Source organism: Anomaloglossus baeobatrachus, chromosome 2 (genome assembly GCF_048569485.1).
Source record: "Anomaloglossus baeobatrachus isolate aAnoBae1 chromosome 2, aAnoBae1.hap1, whole genome shotgun sequence".
NCBI lineage: Eukaryota > Metazoa > Chordata > Amphibia > Anura > Aromobatidae > Anomaloglossus > Anomaloglossus baeobatrachus.
Genome location: NC_134354.1, coordinates 614137655 through 614160535, shown reverse-complemented (window position 1 = coordinate 614160535; position 22881 = coordinate 614137655). Strand labels below are relative to the sequence as shown.

General features: G+C 39.9%; 1 protein-coding gene across 2 annotated transcripts in view; it reads left to right on the top strand.

Annotated features, from left to right (window-relative positions):
• The window catches only part of PCDH17 (protocadherin 17), a 252979-nt gene that overhangs the window by 81963 nt on the left and 148135 nt on the right, over positions 1-22881 (top strand). For both annotated transcript variants that reach the window (XM_075336839.1, XM_075336838.1), the window contains 2 exons: positions 1067-1125; positions 1223-1395. In XM_075336839.1, coding sequence (XP_075192954.1) covers positions 1067-1125; positions 1223-1395 — 232 coding nt within the window. The remainder of the gene's footprint in view (positions 1-1066; positions 1126-1222; positions 1396-22881) is intronic.

Sequence of the window (22881 nt, the reverse complement as noted above, 5' to 3'; positions counted from 1 at the left end):
AAGGCCCACACAAGATTCCCTGTGACACATTTTCAGTTTCATCATATACTGTATACTAGCCATCCTCTTTGACCAGACCGCCCGTCAAAAAAAAATTCTAACTCTATTTGTGGCTATCTCATAGTGGTTTCACTGTACTTACATTCATACCTCCAACTTTTGAAGAAGAACAAGAGGGACAGAATATATGGCGAGATATGTGCTGCAGCAACATTTTAGGTCACCCCCCTTAACCACAGCCACAGCCATTTATCATTTCATTATCATCTGGCCACATTAAGAAAACTATAGGAAGTGATGGACAACCCCTTGAAGGCTGTGTTCACACTAATGCTAAACCTTTTTGTTGTTCTGTCCGTTATAGAAGCAGAACAATGCAAAGCAGCTGGGGATGGATTTCTTATTGAATTCACAGCTCCACTATCCCCACTGAGTACAATGAGCTCCATCAACTTTCTGTCTACATATCCATCACATTTCAAGCCTAACTTCTTGTTCCTGTCAGTCCACACTCAGGTTACCTCCTCAGCGCTGCAGGAGAGAAGACATAGAGTGGTGATAACCTCCTCTCTTGCCTTCTCAGAGGACCTTAGGTATTGCACAGCATGAACTTAGCAGCTCAGTGCTGATGCTGTGCAGCGTTACTCATAGGAGGGCAGGGTGGGACACTTGACCCACCACCCATGACAGCGGGACAGAGACTCAAGTCTGGGACTGTCCCGCTGCATCTGGGATGATTGGAAGCTATTACATATACAAGCGTAAGGTAAAAATGATCAAGAATAAATGATTTACTTGTTTTTGTTCCATCAAATCAGCGCCACAGGCACGGTCCTGCTCTCTGTATATTAGGATAGCACAGTCTTAATGCCTATTTTAGGAGCTAGTGTTTGGGATTGATTAATTTTGTTTTCCACTGTGCTCAATTTTGCTCCAGAATTTAATTAAAATGTAAAAACATCCATTATTTTTCCCTTTTATAAATGATATGCCAGAACACCCCGTTGCTGAATATCATGTTTGTATATGTACATACTTATATATTTATGTTCTCTTCTCTCTGCAGACAGACAATTTCCCTGCAGAGTCCAATTACATGGGAAGCAGACAGCAGTTTGTTCAAAGGTAAAATAATTGCAAATAATGCTCAATAATTTACCTTTTTGGGCCTATTTCTCATTGGCAGACACTTACATTTACTTATTTCTTTATAATAAATCAGTAGTTCAACCTTCAAAGACCCAGAAAGAGCAAGCCTAAGGGACAGTGGTCATGGAGACAGTGATCAAGCTGACAGTGATCAAGACACTAACAAAGGTTCCTGCTGTGACATGTCTGTAAGAGAAGCCCTTAAGATGAAAACCACTTCAGCTAAATGCCAACCACTAGAGCAGGGTGAGTAACCACTCCATTATCATGTTAAGTAAGGGGTTAAATATCACGCTGTGTCGTGTTTCAGCCATGCCACAACACAAAGAGTAGCCTCCTCACTTTAATATCAACTTAAAGGTTGAGAAATACATTTCACACCGTATCTTATTTCAGCTAAGTGGCATCTGCTGGAGTAAGGTCTGTAACTAGTCTAATATTTATTTATGTATGTACAGTATATATAGTATTATTGCATTAGGATCCAACTGTCCTCATCATGTAAAATGTACCGGAGACCGTCCAACCCCAGTATAGAAAATCCTAAGAGTTTGAAACCACAAACACACAATATATATTGTATTACAGTTCCATACACACTTCATGGGATGGGAGTCTTTTTGTTTTTTATTTAAGTGCATGTATTTGGGCTAGAATAATAATTTTAGAATTGGTCATTGTTTTAATTAGACTCCTAATACCATTTTTAATCATAACTTTAGTACAACTGCTATTGTAATGTGTGTGTATGTATATATGTGTGTGTATATATATATATATATATATATATGTGTGTGTATACAGTGCCTACAAGTATTATTCAACCCCCTGCAGATTTAGCAGGTTTACACATTCGGAATTGAGTTGGCATTGTGACACTTGGACTGTAGATCAGCCTGGAAGTGTGAAATGCACTGCAGCAAAAAAGAATGTTATTTCTTTTTTTTTTTTTTTTTTTTTAAATTGTGAAAAGTTTATTCAGAGGGTCATTTATTATTCAACCCCTCGAACCACAAGAATTCTGTTTGGTTCCCCTAAAGTATTAAGAAGTATTTCAGGCACAAAGAACAATGAGCTTCACATGTTTGGATTAATTATCTCTTTTTCCAGCCTTTTCTGACTAATTAAGACCCTCCCCAAACTTGTGAACAGCACTCATACTTGGTCAACATGGGAAAGACAAAGGAGCATTCCAAGGCCATCAGAGACAAGATCGTGGAGGGTCCCAAGGCTGGCAAGGGGTACAAACCCTTTCCAAGGAGTTGGGCCTACCTGTCTCCACTGTTGGGAGCATCATCCGGAAGTGGAAGGCTTATGGAACGACTGTTAGCCTTCCACGGCCTGGACAGCCTTTGAAAGTTTCCACCCGTGCTGAGGCCAGGCTTGTCCGAAGAGTCAAGGCTAACCCAAGGACAACAAGGAGCTCCGAGAAGATCTCATGGCAGTGGGGACATTGGTTTCAGTCAATACCATAAGTAACATACTCCACCGCAATGGTCTCCGTTCCAGACGAGCCCGTAAGGTACCTTTACTTTCAAAGCGTCATGTCAAGGCTCGTCTACAGTTTGCTCATGATCACTTGGAGGACTCTGAGACAGACTGGTTCAAGGTTCTCTGGTCCGATGAGACCAAGATCGAGATCTTTGGTGCCAACCACACACGTGACGTTTGGAGACTGGATGGCACTGCATACGACCCCCAGAATACCTTCCCTACAGTCAAGCATGGTGGTGGCAGCATCATGCTGTGGGGCTGTTTCTCAGCCAAGGGGCCTGGCCATCTGGTCCGCATCCATGGGAAGATGGATAGCACGGCCTACCTGGAGATTTTGGCCAAGAACCTGCGCTCCTCCATCAAGGATCTTAAGATGGGTCGTCATTTCATCTTCCAACAAGATAACGACCCAAAGCACACAGCCAAGAAAACCAAGGCCTGGTTCAAGAGGGAAAAAATCAAGGTGTTGCAGTGGCCTAGTCAGTCTCCTGACCTTAACCCAATTGAAAACTTGTGGAAGGAGCTCAAGATTAAAGTCCACATGAGACACCCAAAGAACCTAGATAACTTGGAGAAGATCTGCATGAAGGAGTGGGCCAAGATAACTCCAGAGACCTGTGCCGGCCTGATCCGGTCTTATAAAAGACGATTATTAGCTGTAATTGCAAACAAGGGTTATTCCACAAAATATTAAACCTAGGGGTTGTATAATAATTGACCCACACTTTTATGTTGAAAATTTATTAAAATTTAACTGAGCAACATAACTTGTTGGTTTGTAAGATTTATGCATCTGTTAATAAATCCTGCTCTGGTTTGAAGTTTGCAGGCTCTAACTTATTTGCATCTTATCAAACCTGCTAAATCTGCAGGGGGTTGAATACTACTTGTAGGCACTGTATATATATATATACAGTACGTTACTTATGGTATTGACTGAAACCAATGTCCCCACTGCCATGAGATCCTCCTGGAGCTCCTTCCTTGTTGTCCTTGGGTTAGCCTTGACTCTTCGGACAAGCCTGGCCTCGGCACGGGAGGAAACTTTCAAAGGCTGTCCAGGCCGTGGAAGGCTAACAGTAGTTCCATAAGCCTTCCACTTCCGGATGATGCTCCCAACAGTGGAGACAGGTAGGCCCAACTCCTTGGAAAGGGTTTTGTACCCCTTGCCAGCCTTGTGACCCTCCACGATCTTGTCTCTGATGGCCTTGGAATGCTCCTTTTGTCTTTCCCATGTTGACCATGTATGAGTGCTGTTCACAAGTTTGGGGAGGGTCTTAATTAATCAGAAAAGGCTGGAAAAAGAGATAATTAATCCAAACATGTGAAGCTCATTGTTCTTTGTGCCTGAAATACTTCTCAATACTTTAGGGGAACCAAACAGAATTCTGGTGGTTTGAGGGGTTGAATAATAAATGACCCTCTGAATAAACTTTTCACAATTTAAAAAAAAAAAAAATAAAAAAAGAAATAACATTCTTTTTTGCTGCAGTGCATTTCACACTTCCAGGCTGATCTACAGTCCAAGTGTCACAATGCCAACTCAATTCCGAATGTGTAAACCTGCTAAATCTGCAGGGGGTTGAATAATACTTGTAGGCACTGTATATGTATATGTATGTGTGTATATATATATATATATATATATATATATATATATATATATATATATATAAATAAAATATGTTTAATTATCTATGTATATATATATATATATATATCTTCAATTAAAATCAGCAGTTTTCAGCAGTTTACATAAACTATCTAAAATGACACATCTGCATTTGTTCTCCGTATCTGGCATGAAATCAGAATAACTCTTTCCCGTTTTAGTTAAATTAGGATTACCAAAATTATTTATATTTGCCAAGAACCAGAATAATGAGAGAGAAAGTATTTTTAAGGCATTTTTATTACTTTCTGCACAGTCAAAAGTTTACATACACTGAGAGTACTATGCCTTTAAACAATATGGGACAGCCCATATGATTGAAAAACTTCTGATAAGACACATTATTACAAAATGATCTGTATAAGATGTCAGAATGGGCAAAATCTTAGTAAATGAGAGTTAATGTTGATAAACTGAAAATAATGCACCTAGGACGGAGTAATCCTATAGCTGCGTTTACATTAAATGGAGGTAAACTGAGGACTACAGGACTTGGGGATTCTTATTACGAATAAGCTGAGCAGCAGCACTCAATGTCAGGCAGCAGCTGCTAAAGCAAACAAGATTTTATGGTGTACAAAAAGGAGATGAGATCCAGTGATCCCAATGTATTGTTACCCCTCTATGAATCACTTGTAAGGCCACATCTAGAATATGGGATACAGTTTTGGGCTCCACATTTTAAAAAGGATATTCAGATGTTATATTCCGTTCAAAGGTGGGCAACTAGATTATTGGAAGGAATGGAAGGCCTCACATATGATGACAGGTTGGAAAAGTTGGATTTGTTTAGCTTAGAAAAAAGACGTCTCAGAGGAGATCTTTTATATGTATAAATACATGTGTGGTCAATATAAAGGACTGGCACATGACTTATTTCTTTCAAAGTCAATATTAAGGACCAGGGGGCACTCACTGCGAGTGGAAGAAAAGCGATTCCGACAGCTAAATAGGAAAGTGTTCTTTACAGTTAGAGCAGTCAGACTGTGGAATGCCCTACCACAAGAGGCAGTAATGGCAAATACTATAACAACTTTTAAAAAAGGGCTGGATGATTTTCTGAACATTGTTGGTTATAGATAATTTAGGGATAAAATATATGATTGGTGGAGGAAGGGTGAACTAGAAGGACCTAGGTCTTTTTTCAACCTATATAACTATGTAACTGTAAGTAGTAAGCTTTCAATGCTAGAGAATGAAAGCAGATAGAAAAAGCAGGTAAATTGCTTTTGTTTGCATGAAAATAACTGAGCCTAAATATATTAAGCCAAAATTCTATACTTCCCTTAATTAAAAATTAGTCCTGACACCGAGGTTAGCACCCTAATAGCACAGAGGCATTGGTGGCATGGTTAGCATTGGCTTCCTCTTTAACATCTTTTGGCTAATCTGCCAAACATGCTGAACAATGTGTCACAGTATCCTGCTCTTGTTATGTCAGTCAGAATAATGATTCATATATGGCAAAGATAAGAATAACTTCCACATAATGATAATGTGGGCTAGATATGTGATCAAAGTACATACATAAATTTAATATTTCCCTATAGAAGTATATTACATCTCTAAAACTGCTCTCCTATTAAGATGCCAACCTCTGCGAATGGTAGGAACAATATTTTTAATTATGGCAACGTTTCTCCTTCTGCAAATGTCATTTCAGCATAAGGAGACTTATAAACCATGCAATGCTCCTTTGGGATTTTAAAGGGAACCAAACATCAGGATTTTGATATATAAGGTGCAGCCAGTGCAGTACTGGCACTATCAGGCACAGGCTGTACATACCATTAGTGGGCAGCTCGGATGTTTAGGCTGTGAAATCCAAGTTTATGAAGTTTGAAAATTCATCCACTTTTTGATTGACGTGTGCACCTCTCCAGATAATATCCGGGCGGGTTATGCACATGATCCCCCCCCCCCGCCACCTGTTCCTCCCTCTCTCTGGCTGTATGCAAATTTCTCTATTCAGAAACAAGGCGACTGAGTTGGCGCCTGCGCATAGCACTTATCTCCGGCGCCATGTTTCTGAAGCCCGCATTACCTAGTCTTGTGCTTGAGAGGGCGGCACGTGCGCCCTTGCTTCTTCAGATCTCGTTGTGACCGCGGGAGCGCGCGCGGTCACAACAGGACTGGAGAACAGCTGTCTTACCGATTAGCTGCAGCAGACGATATCGTAGCTGTTCAGCTGTTCTCTAGTCCTGTTGTGACCGTGCGCGCTCCCATGGTCACAACGACATCTGAAGAAGCGAGGGCCCATGCGCCACCCTCTCATGCACAAGACTAGATAATGCGGGCTCCAGAAACATGGTGCCGGAGATAACCGCTATGTGCAGGCGCCAACTCCGATGCCGTGTTTCTGAAAAGAGAAATTTGCATATAGCCAGAGAGAGGGAGGAACGGGTGGAGGGGGGAATCATGTGCATAACCCGCCCGGATATTATCTGGAGAGGTGCACACAACAATCAAAAAGTGGATGAATTTTCAAACTTAATAAACTTGGATTGTACAGCCTAAGCTGCCCACTAATGGTATGAGCTCGCTGAACGGATGTGACGTGTGTGCATCACTTGACGGTGACGTCACTGGACGGGGAACAGCGGTCTGCAATAGCGCCTCTCACAGGCACTATTGCCAATACAAGGTATTTGAGAGAAACATTGTTTCTCAATATAATATCGATCTAAACAATAAAAATATGGGTGAACCACCCCTTTAAGGCAGTCATGACGTGATGAGCATTGCATCTTCTTTCAAGTGCTCTAGAAAAAAAAAAGATGAAATGAAGTAAAGCATATTCTAGCTCCAGTTCCTAGATGTAATCTATCCACAGTATCAGCTATATTTATATACATATCTATAGGAAAGGGACTTCCTTTTCAGCTCTTTTCTATGAGGTTCTTATCGAGTCTTCACATAATATTTTCTTGCTGATGTTTGCTTTGGCTAGCAATGTGTCATAAATAGTCTACACCTCATTTCTCCAGCAGTGAACATTGTTCAATATCTTCAGATGTGAATTGCAGCTGTAGTCCCCCAGTGTAAGTCATGAATTGAAAAAAATTCTAATGTAGCAGAATCAATACCCATGAAAACATTTGGTCATGATTGCTCCTCAAGAGTATTCAGTTGCCCAAGGACGGCTTGTAGATATGTATAAACCCACGTTATTATACTTACATGGTTCTCATTCTGACATATTTTCCTTTTGCATCTGATAGGAACTCATAAAAAGAATACCCTGCAAGCCCAATGTATTATGTACAAAGTCTTGTTCTCCGTGTGAGCTGCTTCCCTTTCATCTGCTGGAGAATAAATAGCACTTCTGTTCCTCTCTACCTTTTAATAATATACTTTACATAAATGTCATCTATATAAATAGCTTTGTGTTAATGCAACGCTTGTGATCTCTGTAGATGCTGAGTTAAGTAATTCATAACACAGTACAGTAGGTCATTGAGTGCAGCCTCAGATTGAGGTTCCTTATTGTAAGAAATAGTTTGTCAGGTAGATAATGGTCTCAAGTCTTGGCTCAATGAAATGCAATGAAGAAGCTGCACGGTGTGTGACAGTTTATGGACCAATCTTTACACATGTAAAACACTGTGCTTAGCCTAAGTTACTGGTGTATGGCCGCCGCTGAGTATAGGGAGGCTGGGCAAAATAAACACGAGTTCTTGGAATTTTGAAGGATTACCTCAGAGCCCCTTAAGACGCATCTTCCATACCTGAGGTGATGTAGCAATTACAACAAGCACACTGGTATATAACACAGCTTCAGGTAGTGGTAAGGCTTTAATAATGCTCTTTCTCTTCACATAAGGCCTCTAGAATAACATGCATGAATTTCTTTTCAAGGAATATCTTCTCTTCCCACTAGTGATATGTCAGTCACGAACGATCCGACACAAAGATCCGGCTCCCTGCGGTGACTGACAGAAGCTTGATCCCCAGTGAGTGCTACTAAATTTTCTTAACAGCTCTCACAAATTTTGGTGTTTGGTGGGTGAAACCCCACCCACCTGAACAAAACCCTGCCCACTCAGCAGGATCATTGGCCCGTTGTTAGTGGATGGGGTTTTGGCGGCGTTAACACAAGCTTAGATAAATTTTCACCTGCGGTGAACACATATATTATAGGGATCCATGAACGATCCGAAAGAGCCGGCTCTTTTTGGTGAGCGGATCCATGGGAAATGGATCAGCAAAAAGAGCTGGACTGTCCATCACTACTTCCCACAGAGTCACTTCTCCTTACACAGTGTCTTTACACAGAGCAGCCTTATTATGTACCTTATTATGCAGTAAGGTGGAGGGGGATGAGTCCTGTGCTTGGTCAGTTTTCTTCACTCTCCTACTGTTGCACAGCAGGAGTTGCTCTCCTGGTTATTCTCCCTCCTGGCAGGCACTTCCCTGGACTGACTGGCCTCTGCAGCTAGGCTCAGTTCGTGCCCCACAGTCTTTTCACTGGTACTGCTTCTTTTCACAAAAAGAGAACACACTAACTACTTTGCAGCATCCAATGGGTCACTGCTGTCCTCTTTCCTGTAGCAGCCTTAACTCCACAGTTGCTGGATGATTTTGGATCACCAGTACAGCTCCTACTTTTCACATTATGTTCACCGTGCAATTTTGTCTACCCTATCAAATCATTCATACAATTAAATGTACATGGAGGATTTCTCATGAATTTTAAAGAGGACTTGTCACTTGGTCAAGTTTTCCTCTTATTTTGTTCCTGCTCTTTTATGTCTATTCCGTTGTTTTTTTTAAATCCGCTATATGGCTCAAAACAAGTACTAGATAAAAAGGGCAACATATTTAATAATCTTTACAAAGAGGGCGGTGCTCAGAGTAATTATCCAGAGCAGCCAGAAGATCTTCCCCAGAGGATCTTGTAAGCCTTGCCCCCTTGATAAAGACCATAGAAACTAGCATTAAATATAAATGCCAATACATGGAACCATATGATGGATTTAAAAAATGAAAGAAAGAAACAGAACACTCAAGGGCAGCAGTGAGATAAAACAAGAACTGGCCACTTTTGACCTGGAGACTGTTTAAGTACTGAAATTGGATAATAAATAACTGTAAATTATTTTAAAAATAACTCTGAAAATCCAACAAAGACATAGCAGAAAAAAACAAAGTTTTTTGGGCTTGCTTCAGATTTTTAATTCCCCATAATATACATAATCTTCATATAAGAAGCCAAAGACCCGAATAATTTGACACAGGAAGGGTCAGTCTTATATCCAATGGTGCTCTGTGAAAATTGCCATTTTGAGCTCCCATCACGTTATTTTGATACAGTTTTCACAACATACATGCCTGGGCAGGAGACCTTCTTTATATGCTAGGGAAATGTCTTCAGCATACCCTTCTTTAAGACTGGCATACAAAGTTGGTAGTCTTAAATGAGGGTTAAATGGGAAGTAACATATGTCAAATTCATTAATGCACCACTGCAGTGTTTTGGGCAAGGCGCCCTTGCATGTATATCCATACAGCTGGAGATCTGATGAACAAGATTGCCTGATTTGAGTACTAAGTGACCCTTTGATGATATGGATATAATTCTGTCATTTATGTGACTCTTCTGTGGACAGCCCCTGAGAAACCTCCATTCAATTTAAGGTCCAGGAGGGGAAACGCGTCGGCGAAGGATTAGCCATTGTGCGGATTTATCTACTGCATCTATAAGTCTGCTGCATAGCAATAAGGACTGTACCCTATACAAGCTAATGAGTTGGTGAAGACATTGCTGGACTCTGAACTCACCAATAAGGAGTGAAATCATCCACTATACTTAGTGAGGGGTGGTATTCTGATGGCAACCCTTTTCTGTATCGTGACATGTATGTGAGAAGATCACTGTGTATTTCGTAAGACCCTCACTTAGACCAGCAGCACTGAATAGCTTGCAGTATGGGGCTGTAAAGGGCCAGTCTACGACGAACGGGGGTGCCACGGCGTAAATTGTGTAGGGTGCCAACCGTCGCGGTCAGGAAGGGGGAGAACAGGGAATATGCCCAGGGACCCTCCCCTGACCAATCTATGCATCAAACGACTTGCGTTGTTTTTAACTTGCACTTTTGTATGGTTTGATTATTAATAAAATATATGACTTTTAAAGGGGTTTTTGTCGTTTTGGTACAATTGATTATAGATACCCCTATATGAATTTTTGGAAGTTTTGAGCTCCACGTTTTACCAATGCCGCTTTGGTCCTGAAGTGCCATATTGTGACTGTAATTTCTAACTGGTAAGTTAGAAGTTATGTCACAAGCTTCCAATGCATCTATGAGGGCAGAACGAGGCTGTCATTGATTTATTTGTGACCTCCAGTGCGCTCCATGAATCTCTGGAGCTGCCGGCAGGTCACAAGTCGAGGAGACCAACCGGAGTGGTAGCAATTGAAGATGAAGCCTCCAAAGGTAAGTGTAAGGCAGGGGCTTAGGGGTACTTTGCACACTGCGACATCACTACTGCGATATCGTCGGGGTCAAATCGAAAGTGATGTACATCCGGCGCCAGTAACGACGTCGCAACGTGTAAAGCCTAGATGCGCCGATAAATGATCGCAAAAGCGTCGTAAATCGGTGATCTGTGTAGCGTCGGACATTTTCATAATGTCATACCAATAGGAGATACGATGTTGTTCTTCGTTCCTGTGGCAGCACACATGGCTGTGTGTAAAGCCGCAGGAGTGAGGAACATCTCCTTACCTGCCTCCACCGGCTATGCGGAAGGAAGAAGGTGGGCGGGATGTTTACGTCCCGTTCATCTCCGCCCCTCCGCTTCTATTGGCCGCCTAACGTGTGACGTCGCTGTGATGCCGCACGACCCGCCCCCTTAGGAAGGAGGCGGGTCACCGGCCAGAGCAACGTTGCAGGGCAGGTAAGTGCGTGTGAAGCTGCCGTAGCGATAATGTTCGCTACGGCAGCTATCACAAGATATCGCATGTGTGACGGGGGCGGGTACTATCGCGCTCGGCATCGCAAGCATCGGCTAGCGATGTCGCAGCGTGCAAAGTGCCCCTTAGACTTACTGCACAACTCCAACCCTGAAATATAAAAAACAAATGCTGGAGTGGTGCTTTAGAAGGCGTGTGCCTCTTAAGGAATTTTGATGTATCTATTAACCAGTGTGCACCACCACCAGAAATGTACAACACGGTGAAAATTTCTGTTGTAATTTCATGACAGAAATGTATGTGTACAATAATGTCTAACATAAAAGAATTGGTTTGAATTCCTACACAATTGAATGGGAATTTTGACCATCTCTTGGCTGAGAACATTGTATGTCAAGCGCCCTATTCTAAAACACACCCAGGTTCCATTGACACTCCTCATCCCCATGTCCTGCAGAGATGTTATAATCCTATGAAATAGAAATACCCCTTTTAATTGGCTTATTTATAATGGAACTAGAGGCTGCTCTACAGATAGTCAAGTTCAAAGAGACAAACCTCAAAAATGCCCCCTCAACATCAAATAATACCAATGTTATAGGGGATTGTACAAAATTAGGCAACTATGTCTGTTTTCCTTCATAAACAGCCCCACAACTGTGCTTGCATTACTGTAATTCTGGTATTGTATCTCTGGTCGCTCCATTGACCTTATCAACGTTGAGATATGAACTTATGGACAAGTCAACACAGCTTTTTAGAAGAAAATAGCCGGATTATTCCTGAATAATCTCTAAGAATAATAATTTTAAGGAAATGTAAAACAGCAAAATATACAAAGTTATCATTGCATGTAATTCGCCTCACAGCTGCTGCAGAGCCTAATAATGAACAAGTGAAAAGTGATCAATTTATCAGCTCTCCTCCGGCCTCCTAGGCATCTGGATCCAGTCAATTTATTTAGACGGGATGCACAGATAATAAGTCCCAGCTGGCTTCCAGGTAGTAACGTAGATATTAGTTAGTTGAATATTTATCCAGTATTCACAGGGAAAAATGTACAAAAATCCCACTTATTGGCTATGACCAAGAACCCATGGAGGATTGAAATGTGCCACCTGTTATGCATGGTTAAACTTTGTTCTTTCCTTCTCCACTTCTCCTTGATATGATGATGATGATGTATTTAAAGCATTTGTTAAATAAAAGTATGGTTTTTGCCTGGGAATGTTGGATAACTTTTCAACAACGAACTAATAGTGCAAATTCCAGATGCTGCAGCAGCTTGTAATACTCCCCTTTGCTGCTGCAAATCCTCATGATTGACCCCTCAGTTGCTTTTCAACCTCATAACCACCGATCAGCTGCTTCACAAACTCTTAATCCATCCTTTAGCTGCTGTCCAACCTCATAATCCACCTCTCACCTGCTGCACAACCTTGTAATCCACCCGTTAGCTGTTGCACAACCTTTTAATCCACCTGTCAGCTGCTGAACAAACTCATAATCCGCCCGTTAGTGGCTGCACAAACTCATAATCCACACTTCTGATGCTGCACAATCTCATAATCCACCCCTCAACTGCTGCACAAACTCATAATCCACCTCTGAACTGCTACATAAAAACAAAATACACCACTCAGCTGCTGCATGACCCAATAACTTACCTTTCACACTCAGCACAGCCTCATAATCCACCCCCCAGCTGCTACCTAAACACATAAACCTAAAAAAATACACAACATTTTGTCTGTGTGTTCAGGATTCCATATATATATATATATATATATATATATATATATATATATATATATATATATATATATATATATACATATATATATATATATATATATATATATGTATATATATATATATATATATATATATATATCTCAGTACAAGATATTTTGATATTTGAGGACACTTATAGGGTATATGAATATACTCATAGTCCACCCCTCAGCTGGTGCACGACCTTATAATCCACCCCTCAGCTGCTGCATGACCTCATAATCCACCCCTCAGCTACTGCACAAACTCCTAATCCACCCATTAGCTGCTGCATAACACCAAAATACACTCCACAGCTGCTGCACTACCACATAAATCACTTCCCACCTGCTGCACAACCTCATAATGCACCCCTCCGCTGCTGCACAATTTTATAATCCACCGCACACCTGCTGCACAAACTCATAATCCATCCCCCAGCTGCTGCACAAACTCATAATCAACCCCTCAGCTGCTACATAACACCAAAATGCACGCCTCAGCTGCTGCAAAACCACATAATTCACCTCTTCCTTGCAGCACAACCTCATAATCCACCCCTCATCTGATGCACAAATTTAAAGTACACCCCTCAACTGCTGCATAACCTTAAAATCCACCCTTCAGCTGCTGCACAACCTCATAACCAACTCTTCAGCTACTTCATGACCTCATTATTCTCCCCTCAGCTGCTGCTCATACTTCTATTCCACCCCTCAGCTGCTCCTCAACCTGATAGTTTTCCCCCTCAGCTGCTGCACAAACTCCTCTCCTAATCTGCTGCTCAGTTACTCCACAGCCTCGTAATCCACCCCTCATCTACTACATAACCTTGTAATACCTTCTTTAAAGGGAGCATAACTTCACAAGATACACCTCAGCTGCTGTAGAACCTCCTAATGCACACCTCAGCTTCTAACATCACATAAAATTGCTAGAATTACTTTCATTTTCACATTAAACCATTACATAGTCATTTGGTTTGGTGATAGAAGTGATGCAAGGAATATAATCTACAAGGCCAGCTTTCATACCTTGGTAAAATCTTGAATGCAAAAAAAGTATTTCATTTTATTATCCATTTTTCCTTCTGAATTTAGGTCCAGGCTGCATGCTATTCAGAAATCCATACATACCTCTAGCATTCCCACATTTCAATTTATGTTTCCTACCTCCTTTCCTATCTGGAGTTCTGTATGACACACAGGTCACACATAGCTAAGACCAGGCATCAGCACAGGCGAATTTACCCATTAAATAGTATTGGAATCGGGGTAACTATCACATTGCCCAGACATTGCCCAGACATGGTCTTATTCATTAGCATCTTGCCTGCACTGCTCTTACCAATATTTAGAGATATGGTTTATAGCAGCCACATGGTCGATAGATAGGAACAGACTGGAGATCTTAATTTATTTTGATGTGGACCTTATCTAGGTTACATCTTTGAGCAAATAAAGGTCCCCATCATTGAATTTAAATTGTCCGATTCCACTATTTTAACAGTTCCAGCCGATCATCCTATATGTATGGGGACCTCCCAACTCTTCCCTGACAGGTAAAGATAGGAAAGAGAAGGGTCAATATGTTGAATTATAGAACTTCTGTGTCTCTTTGAAACCTATTGTGATCTCTGTGTTATCTATATATATTACTGCATATCATAATAATGAGATGATTACTAAAAAGTGATCTCTGCAGAACAAAAAGTGTCATTCTATCATAAGGCTCATTAGAAACAAAATTCTCAAAACTGAGGTAACCATATTATCACCTGGCTAGCCTTGGTATAGCTAGACCAGTGTATGCACTACTCAAAATAACATTTTAAGAACGAGAGAAAGAGAGTACTTTGTGCAAAAAAAAAATACAACTTTATTGGAAAATCTCTAACAGACACGGATTAAAATTATGGTATAAAATCAATCAAGAAGGAGTGGAGAAGAAAGGGGGAACTGAGGCCATATAATTAGAAAAAATGGTTTCCAGTAGTATGTGTTATGCAATAAATAGCAAAATAATGAATACATATTGCAAATGACAAATAGATTTCATTCTGGAAAAGAGTTGTAAAGACACATATGCCATGTAATACTCAAAGGAGCCATAATTACCTAAAGTGCGAGTGCAAATAAGGTGCAATCAAGGAATGTTCCTAAGTCATCAAGAACTCCCCAAACAGGATCATAGGACCACCAATGCGCGTTTCGCTATGGGTTGCACGCTTTTTCAGGGAGGGAGATCCTGGTGGCGTGTGTATATTGGGGGCTGTATCTTTCTCTCGTTCTTAAAATATTATAAGGCTCAGTAGGTTGAGTGAAAACTGCAAAATGTATCGGTCACCAACCTAAGACTTTCCTTTTAATTTACTATAAGGGCAGTCATCCTTAGGCTGATGACTTTCATAACTCTAAGTTAGTGTATTAAGTAACGTTAATGGTTCCCCAAAAATGTCAGCCTCAAACTTCCAGGTTGTGGGACCCCAGCATGTGGAGCGGGATCCCACATCACTCCATAGCACTTTTTCACAGTGAATGGGAGAGATTCGCTCATTCCACTAACCCAGGACTGCAGTGCACTTTGCAAAGCTGTAGATAGGATCCCACTCATTCCATTAACCCAGGACTATCGCATATGTTACTAAGCTGATCATGAGATCTTTCTCTTTCCACTAACCTAGGAATGCCGCGTACTTTACGAAGCTGTTCAGAAGATCTTGCTCATTCCACTAACATTACTTCCATGTACTTTACGAAGCTGCTCATTAGATATCGCTCTTTCCACCAACCCAGGACTGCCACATATTTTACTAAACTGATCATGAGATCTCGCTCTATCCAATAACCCAGGACTACAACGTGCTTTATGAATCTGAACACGAGATCTTGCTCTTTACATTAACCCAGGATTGCCACATACATTATGAAGCTGGTCATGAGATCTTGCTGTTTCCACTAACCCAGAACTGCCACGTATTTTACTAAGCTACTCATGAGATCTCGCTCTTTCCACTCACACTTATTTTGGTGCTCTCCTCATTTTTCTTAAATAATAAGTACAGCGCCAGACTGGTATTAAAAATTCTTTAACATTTTTTTTTAAATAGATTTTAACTTGGAAAAGAAATCTTAAAAATTAAGTTCAACATAAACAATTGATTTAAACAGTAGTTTATTTTCTGATGACAAACCTTAACCAACAAATTATTATTTTTTTCCAACATAGCCCTGCAATTGAATCACTCGTGCATATAATGGCAAACTTATATTTCTTCCCGTTCTTCTAACTAATGTAAATGATTTTAGCCAGCATCACTGATAATATGGATTTCCTCTACAATAGGTAACAGTTTTATATGAGCTAAGTTGTTTAAAAGCTCCACTTCCTAATGGCCTCACAGTGATAATGATCTGGATAATAGTTAGCGTCCATATCTAGAAGTGCTCATTTATAATATTTACCCAGTGCTATTAAAAACAAGAAACTTACCGTAGTTAATTTTCTTATCTGTAATAATATCTGATTTCTACCTATGTGTAATAGAAGTGTATGCCTTTCTCTCCATGGTTATAAATTAGGCCAATTATAGGAACCAGAGAGCAGACACTTACAGTCACGACATAGTCGTTCAGCAATGCAGATCCTCTAAGGATATCGGTAGCCCTGTCCTTTCCCGATTTTTCCATCTTCCTAAACTGTAAAATTGTGCTGCTACTTGAAATGCCGCAATGTAATTTGTGTTGTATATTTTGATGGTTGACCTTGCAAAAGACTTTGCTTTGCAAGTAATAAATGCCAGAAAGATTATTATTTTCTGACCTTTTACCATAGTGGTTCTCTGCTTATAATTGGACATTGATCTGTATAAATATGTTGTGGCCTTTTTATAGAAGACATTTCACACTAGAGCTACCCTTTCTAATTTTAAGCAGGAGCGTGTTCTATACTACGCAAATGAAAGCTCTATAGGAGAAAAAAACTCTCATTGGAATGGATGGGAGAACATTATAGCTTTTACAGTGCCACAGAAAATAAATAAACCACTTAATCATGATTTCCTACCGCATAGCAAAAAGCGTGCGATTTGACCATAATCATGTGTAGTGCCACTCAGTGGGAAATTAAACATTTTAAAAGCATCTGATAGCCTCATTACAGGGAATTTAGGAACATTTCTAGTACATTTGGCCACTTCAGAATACATTAAATACCCCCATCATTGTACGCTTGGTTCACAACCCATCTTTTTTTCATTACTAAGACTTCAGCCTCTACAGAGACAGGATCATATCAGTTAAATAGTATGCCAAGTAAATCTGAGCCACTGGCTCTTTTCTAGCAAGAAACAGTAATTTCTCTGGCGGACTATAACTGTCATACTCCATGGCTCACCTTTTAGTCTTCGATACAAGGACAAACAAAGAAACAATATTCTGAAAGGAAGAGCAGCTATTCATTCCTTGCACTGATATCATGATTTAAGAGCAAAAACATACAACTAATAGAAATGCTCCAGTCAAAAATGAGGAGAAGAAAATGTAATCCATATTTTTATGTATGTTGATTACTGTTTTACATTACCTAGACCTGAAAAATCTACAGTGATGGACACTGAATCAGTACTGTATGTGACTTATTTTTATTATGTCCAGTTTTCCAAAGAATCAGTGTGTTTTACATAACTTTTTATTTAGTTATAGAGCCTCATATGACTTAAACTATTGTAAATGTTTTTTAAATGATAGCTAGAATAGCCCTTAAATGAAGATAGCAACATTTTTTTAATATACAGCACTGCTGCATGCACAGTACATGCACACTCAGCTATGCTGCATATTTGCACATGCATAGTATCTCCCTTCTCTGCAGCACAAACATTTACACAGCACTGCTACATGCACAGTACATGCACACTCATCTCTGCTATATATTTACACGTGCACATTACCTTCATTTTCTGCAGTACACATATATGCACAATAAATCTGGATGTACAGTACATGCACACTCAGCTCTGCTATATATTTACACATGCACATTATCTCAATTCTCTGCAGCACAGGTATATGCAGAGTTATGCTGTATATATAGGGCGTCACGGTTGGTTAGTGGTTAGCACTGCAGTCTTGCAACGCTGGGGTCCTGGTTTCAAATCCCACAAACGACAACATCTGAAAGGAGTTTGTATGTTCTCCCCATGTTTGTGTGGGTTTCCTCCGGGTACTCCGGTTTCCTCCCATACTCCAAAGACATAATGATAGGGACTCTATATTGTGAGCCCCAATGGGGACAGTATTGCCAGTGTATGTAAAGTGCTGTGGAATTAATAGCGCTATATAAATGGATAAATATTATTATTTACACATACACATTATCTCCATTCTTTGCAGCACACATACATGCACAACATGGCTGCATGCACAGTACATGCACACTCTGCTCTTCTCAGCTCTGCTACATATTCACGCAGCTTTGCTACTTTGCTATACATGTACAAACACACAGCTCTGCTACAAACACACACATAAACACACAGCCGTAGTACATGCCCACACATAACTCTGCTATAAACACTCACAACTCAGATAAATCAACACAGACAGCTTTGCTACATCAACACATACACACTGTATGTACACTACCAGATACTGAAGATGCTTCCAGGCAAGTGACTGATAAAATGACCTGAGAGTTACTCCTGATAGTCAGCATCTGCAGTCTCCATGTACCTTTAGAGATGTGTAGCTCAAGGTAGCATTCTGCCCTTCTTGTATCAGCCTAATAAGTGTTGGGGGGAGGGCATTGTAAATTTGCCGCCAACTGAATTTTCACTCATCAAACTTTTTGTAAAGTTTGACTTGAGTTCAATTTTACTTCAAACAGATTTGCTCATTTCTACTAAACACCTGTTGATTTTTACCCCCCCCCCCCCAAAAAAAAGTATTTTATAGTTTTACTGTGTAAGTACAAATAGAAATGGGTGACAGAGGGCATAATTTCAATATCAAAAAATTGGGGACCTGCTGACATAATATAGTATTGTGGAAAAAAAGCCAACAACCTTCACATCTTTACATTGTATAATAGCCGTTACATAATAATTGATCATCATTTTCATTGTTGTCACTTCACTTTGCTGGGATTTGAACTTTACGGTAGAATTTAACGAAGCTTGGATCTTATTAGAGCAATTTATCTGAGAACAATGCGAGCAAATGACAGGTACGTAAACAAAGCGCTTTCACAATTCCCAGAGGCCTAGTCGTCTTGTGTGCTTTAGTTCAGATGATATCCTGCATCTTAAGGAAATGATCTCTCGGTGCCCTCTTTTTCATTACAATTTAAAAGTAGTATCTGACATAGCCACTGTTAGCCTCAGATAATGACGCTGACACAAATGCACTCTGACTTATTGAATAACAGTCTTTCCTCTGCCTTTATTAGCACATTAAAGAACAAAAACCTTTCGATGCTAAACAACGGCACCTTACTGGATTTTCCTGCCTAAACAAAGAACAGTCAATAAAACCTGTGTTAAAAATTAGATTGACTTATACTAAACCTTTTAAATGATACCCCAGTGCTCCCAATTATTGGCTTCCTCTGTTTAGCCAATAAAATGAGTAACACTTACGAAAAAAAAAAGATGAACCAAGCTTTATTCTTTCAAACTTATTTCCAGTGGGATTGGGCCGAGCGCTACATAAACTGTTTTTATGTTCATTCAATAGACAGAATTAAATGAGGTTTCTCATTGGAGTAAAGGTCACGGAAGAGAGGACACCGCAGAATTATTATATGGAATTGCCGGCTATTATTAGGCCGGTTATGGGATTATTTGTGCTTTAATTTGAAACTTTTACAATGCAGCATTTTATTCGGAAATGTCAAATATTTAAATATAAAAGGTTACGTTAAAGCGAATGCGTTGCCAGCACCAGAATGCTGCTTAAGACTGAAAGAAGTAGGGAAGAAAAAAAATAAAAAAGATTCCAATTTACAGCTTCATCGACATGTATGGGATGATAGATTTTACAGGGAAATTGTGTGGTTTTCCTGATGTGACAAAAAAATCTCGCTATAAGATGCGACGTGCTGATGACTCATCAATTATAGTTAAACTTAGTTTTGCTTGATGTATCAGCTCCTTGAACTGCATAGCATGACAAGATAACACCTCATGCAAGATATTGATGACTCGGATTAAGAATTTATGCAGAATCTCAGAACAAGCGAGTGTCACGCTTACGGTTCAGTGTCTAACAGGGAATTAAGAGATTTGCATTTTGTAAAACGTTATCCGACACAGAAATTTTCTGCAATAAATGTTTTAAGCAAGCTGCAAATATAAGTTATTAGGTCATACAATTAATAATAATCTAATGCAAAAAACCTTAAGGGGATGGTTCCATATTTCTTCTGGAGCACACAGCTCCCCTGCTTTCCAGCTCCCTGCTTCCGGGGGCAGTATGCTCCTGCTTGATTGAGCATTCAGGAAAGTTGCATCATTACGATACTAGTTACAACTGTGGGCTTTCTGGTACTGTAAGCCGTGGAGACCAGTTGCCTTGAAACTGGTCAGATAAGGAGCTATCATTGTACTTCAATAATCCAGCTTTTTTCAGAGCAGTGCTTGAATGCTTTTATTAGAGAGAGCTTGCATGCACTTTGCTTGTTCGCCCACTACTGCTAGTTTGCAGTAATAATAATAAAATGCTTTTTTTTAATTGACGAGACCTACACTGTGTGCAGAATTATTAGGAAAATGAATATTTTGCTCACATGATACTTTTTATACATGTTGTCCTACTCCAAGCTGTATAGGCTTGAAAGCCAACTACCAATTAAGTAAATCAGATGATGTGCATCTCTGTAATGAGGAGGGGTGTAGTGTAATGACATCAACACCCTATATAAGGTGTGCTTAGTTATTAGGCAACTTCCTTGTCTTTGGCAAAATGGGTCAGAAGAGAGATTTGACGGGCTCTGAAAAGTCCAAAATTGTGAGATGTCTTGGAGAGGGATGCAGAAGTCCTGAAATTGCCAAACTTGAAGCGTGATCACCGAACAATCAAGCGTTTCAAAAAAAGGTGGTTATATTGGTTACTAATTTTTTAGGGTTTTGTTTTTGCATGTCAGAAATGTTTATTTCAAAATTTTGTGCAGTTATATGGGTTTCCCTGATGAAAATAAACAAGTGAGATGGGAATATATTTGGTTTTTATTGAGTTGCCTAATAATTCTGCACAGTAATAGTTACTTGCACAAACAGATATCCTCCGAAGATAGCCAAATCTAAAAAAAAAACCACTCCAACTTCCAAAAATATTAAGCTTTGATATTTATGAGTCTTTTGGGTTTATTGAGAACATAGTTGTTGATCAATAATAAAAAAAATCCTCTAAAATACAACTTGCCTAATAATTCTGTACACGGTGTATAGATGACCAAAAAATGCCTTATAAATCAATCACTGGCTGTGGGCTGTTAGAAATCGTTGCATGGCCACTTATTTAAGACCCCTGATCTATAGAGCGTTTGGTGAATAGTACTTTGAAGACTATGTTGGCTGTTATCTATACAGTCAGGCTTGATATCTTGAAATGGGGTGAATGCAGTACTAATGGCCTTTATTGAAGAAGGCAGTTCATTGACATACTGGTATACCTTTTTGGTGTTTGTTTTTTATTAATCTTCATCACTGACTATGGTTTGAGTAGAGGAAAATTTCACTAAAATAATTTAATGGAAACACTATTAACTTGTAAATATTGTGTTAATCTGCAAGATAATAGTGTCCTGAAGCTGCCCGGCTGTCGCTTTGTGAACCCCACTGCCGAGAGGAAATTAACTTTATTCTTTTATTCTTCCTGGCAGCCTCGAGCTTTCAGTCAGAGGTGGCTCCTGCGTGGTTTTAGTCACCAATTAGTACATAGTGAACAGTGGCTGTAACCGTGCCTCTAGGACTGACTGACAGCCGTCTCTAATGCTGAGCTGGCTGTCAGTCAGTGTCAGGGTCACGGTTACAGCCGCCATTCACTATGTATTGAACAGTGACTGAGACCACAGTGCAGCCACTCCTATGAATAAAAGATCAAGGCTGCCAGGAAGAATAAAGTTAACTTCCTCCCGACAGTGGGGCTCACAGTGCAATTGACAGGAAGCTTCAAAATGCTATTATTCTGCAGAATAACATAATATTTACAGGTTAATAGTGTTGGCTGTCAGTCAGTGTTGGGGGCACGTTTACAGCTACTGCTCACTTTGTACTGAGCCGTGAATGATACAACAGTGGCACCGCCCCTATGACTGAAAACTTGATGCTGCCAGGAAGAATAAAGTAAATTTCCTCCTGGCAGTGGGACTCACAAATCGATGGCCGAGCAGCGTCACAATGCTATTATCCCGCAGATTAACACAATATTGTTAGGTTAATAGTGTTTTTTTTACATTACGTGGTTCCTTTTAATTCCATTTAAAACTATTAAGAGATTCTTACAAATCAGTTCTGGGCTCCGTTGGCTTTGCTACAATCTTATTGCGCTCTTAGTTTCAATGATTTCTATAGAATATACTATAGAAAAGCATTGCTTAAAAATGTATTTAGCCATCAGCCTTAGGAAGAGAACATAATTGAATCTTGAATACAGGATATGTCAATAAAGTGTTGTGCGTCTATTGTTACCTTTCAGTGGAATGAACAATGGTTATGTAAAATGAATGGGATGATTCTACAGTGTTGAGTATATAGAGGTGATAAATAGGTACAGGTTTGTTAACTGTATCCTTCAATAGCAATTTCTATTTTAGATGCACTATGTCATTATTGTTAGCAAATTACATGAAAAGATGTTAAAGGGATTGTCTAGCCCTT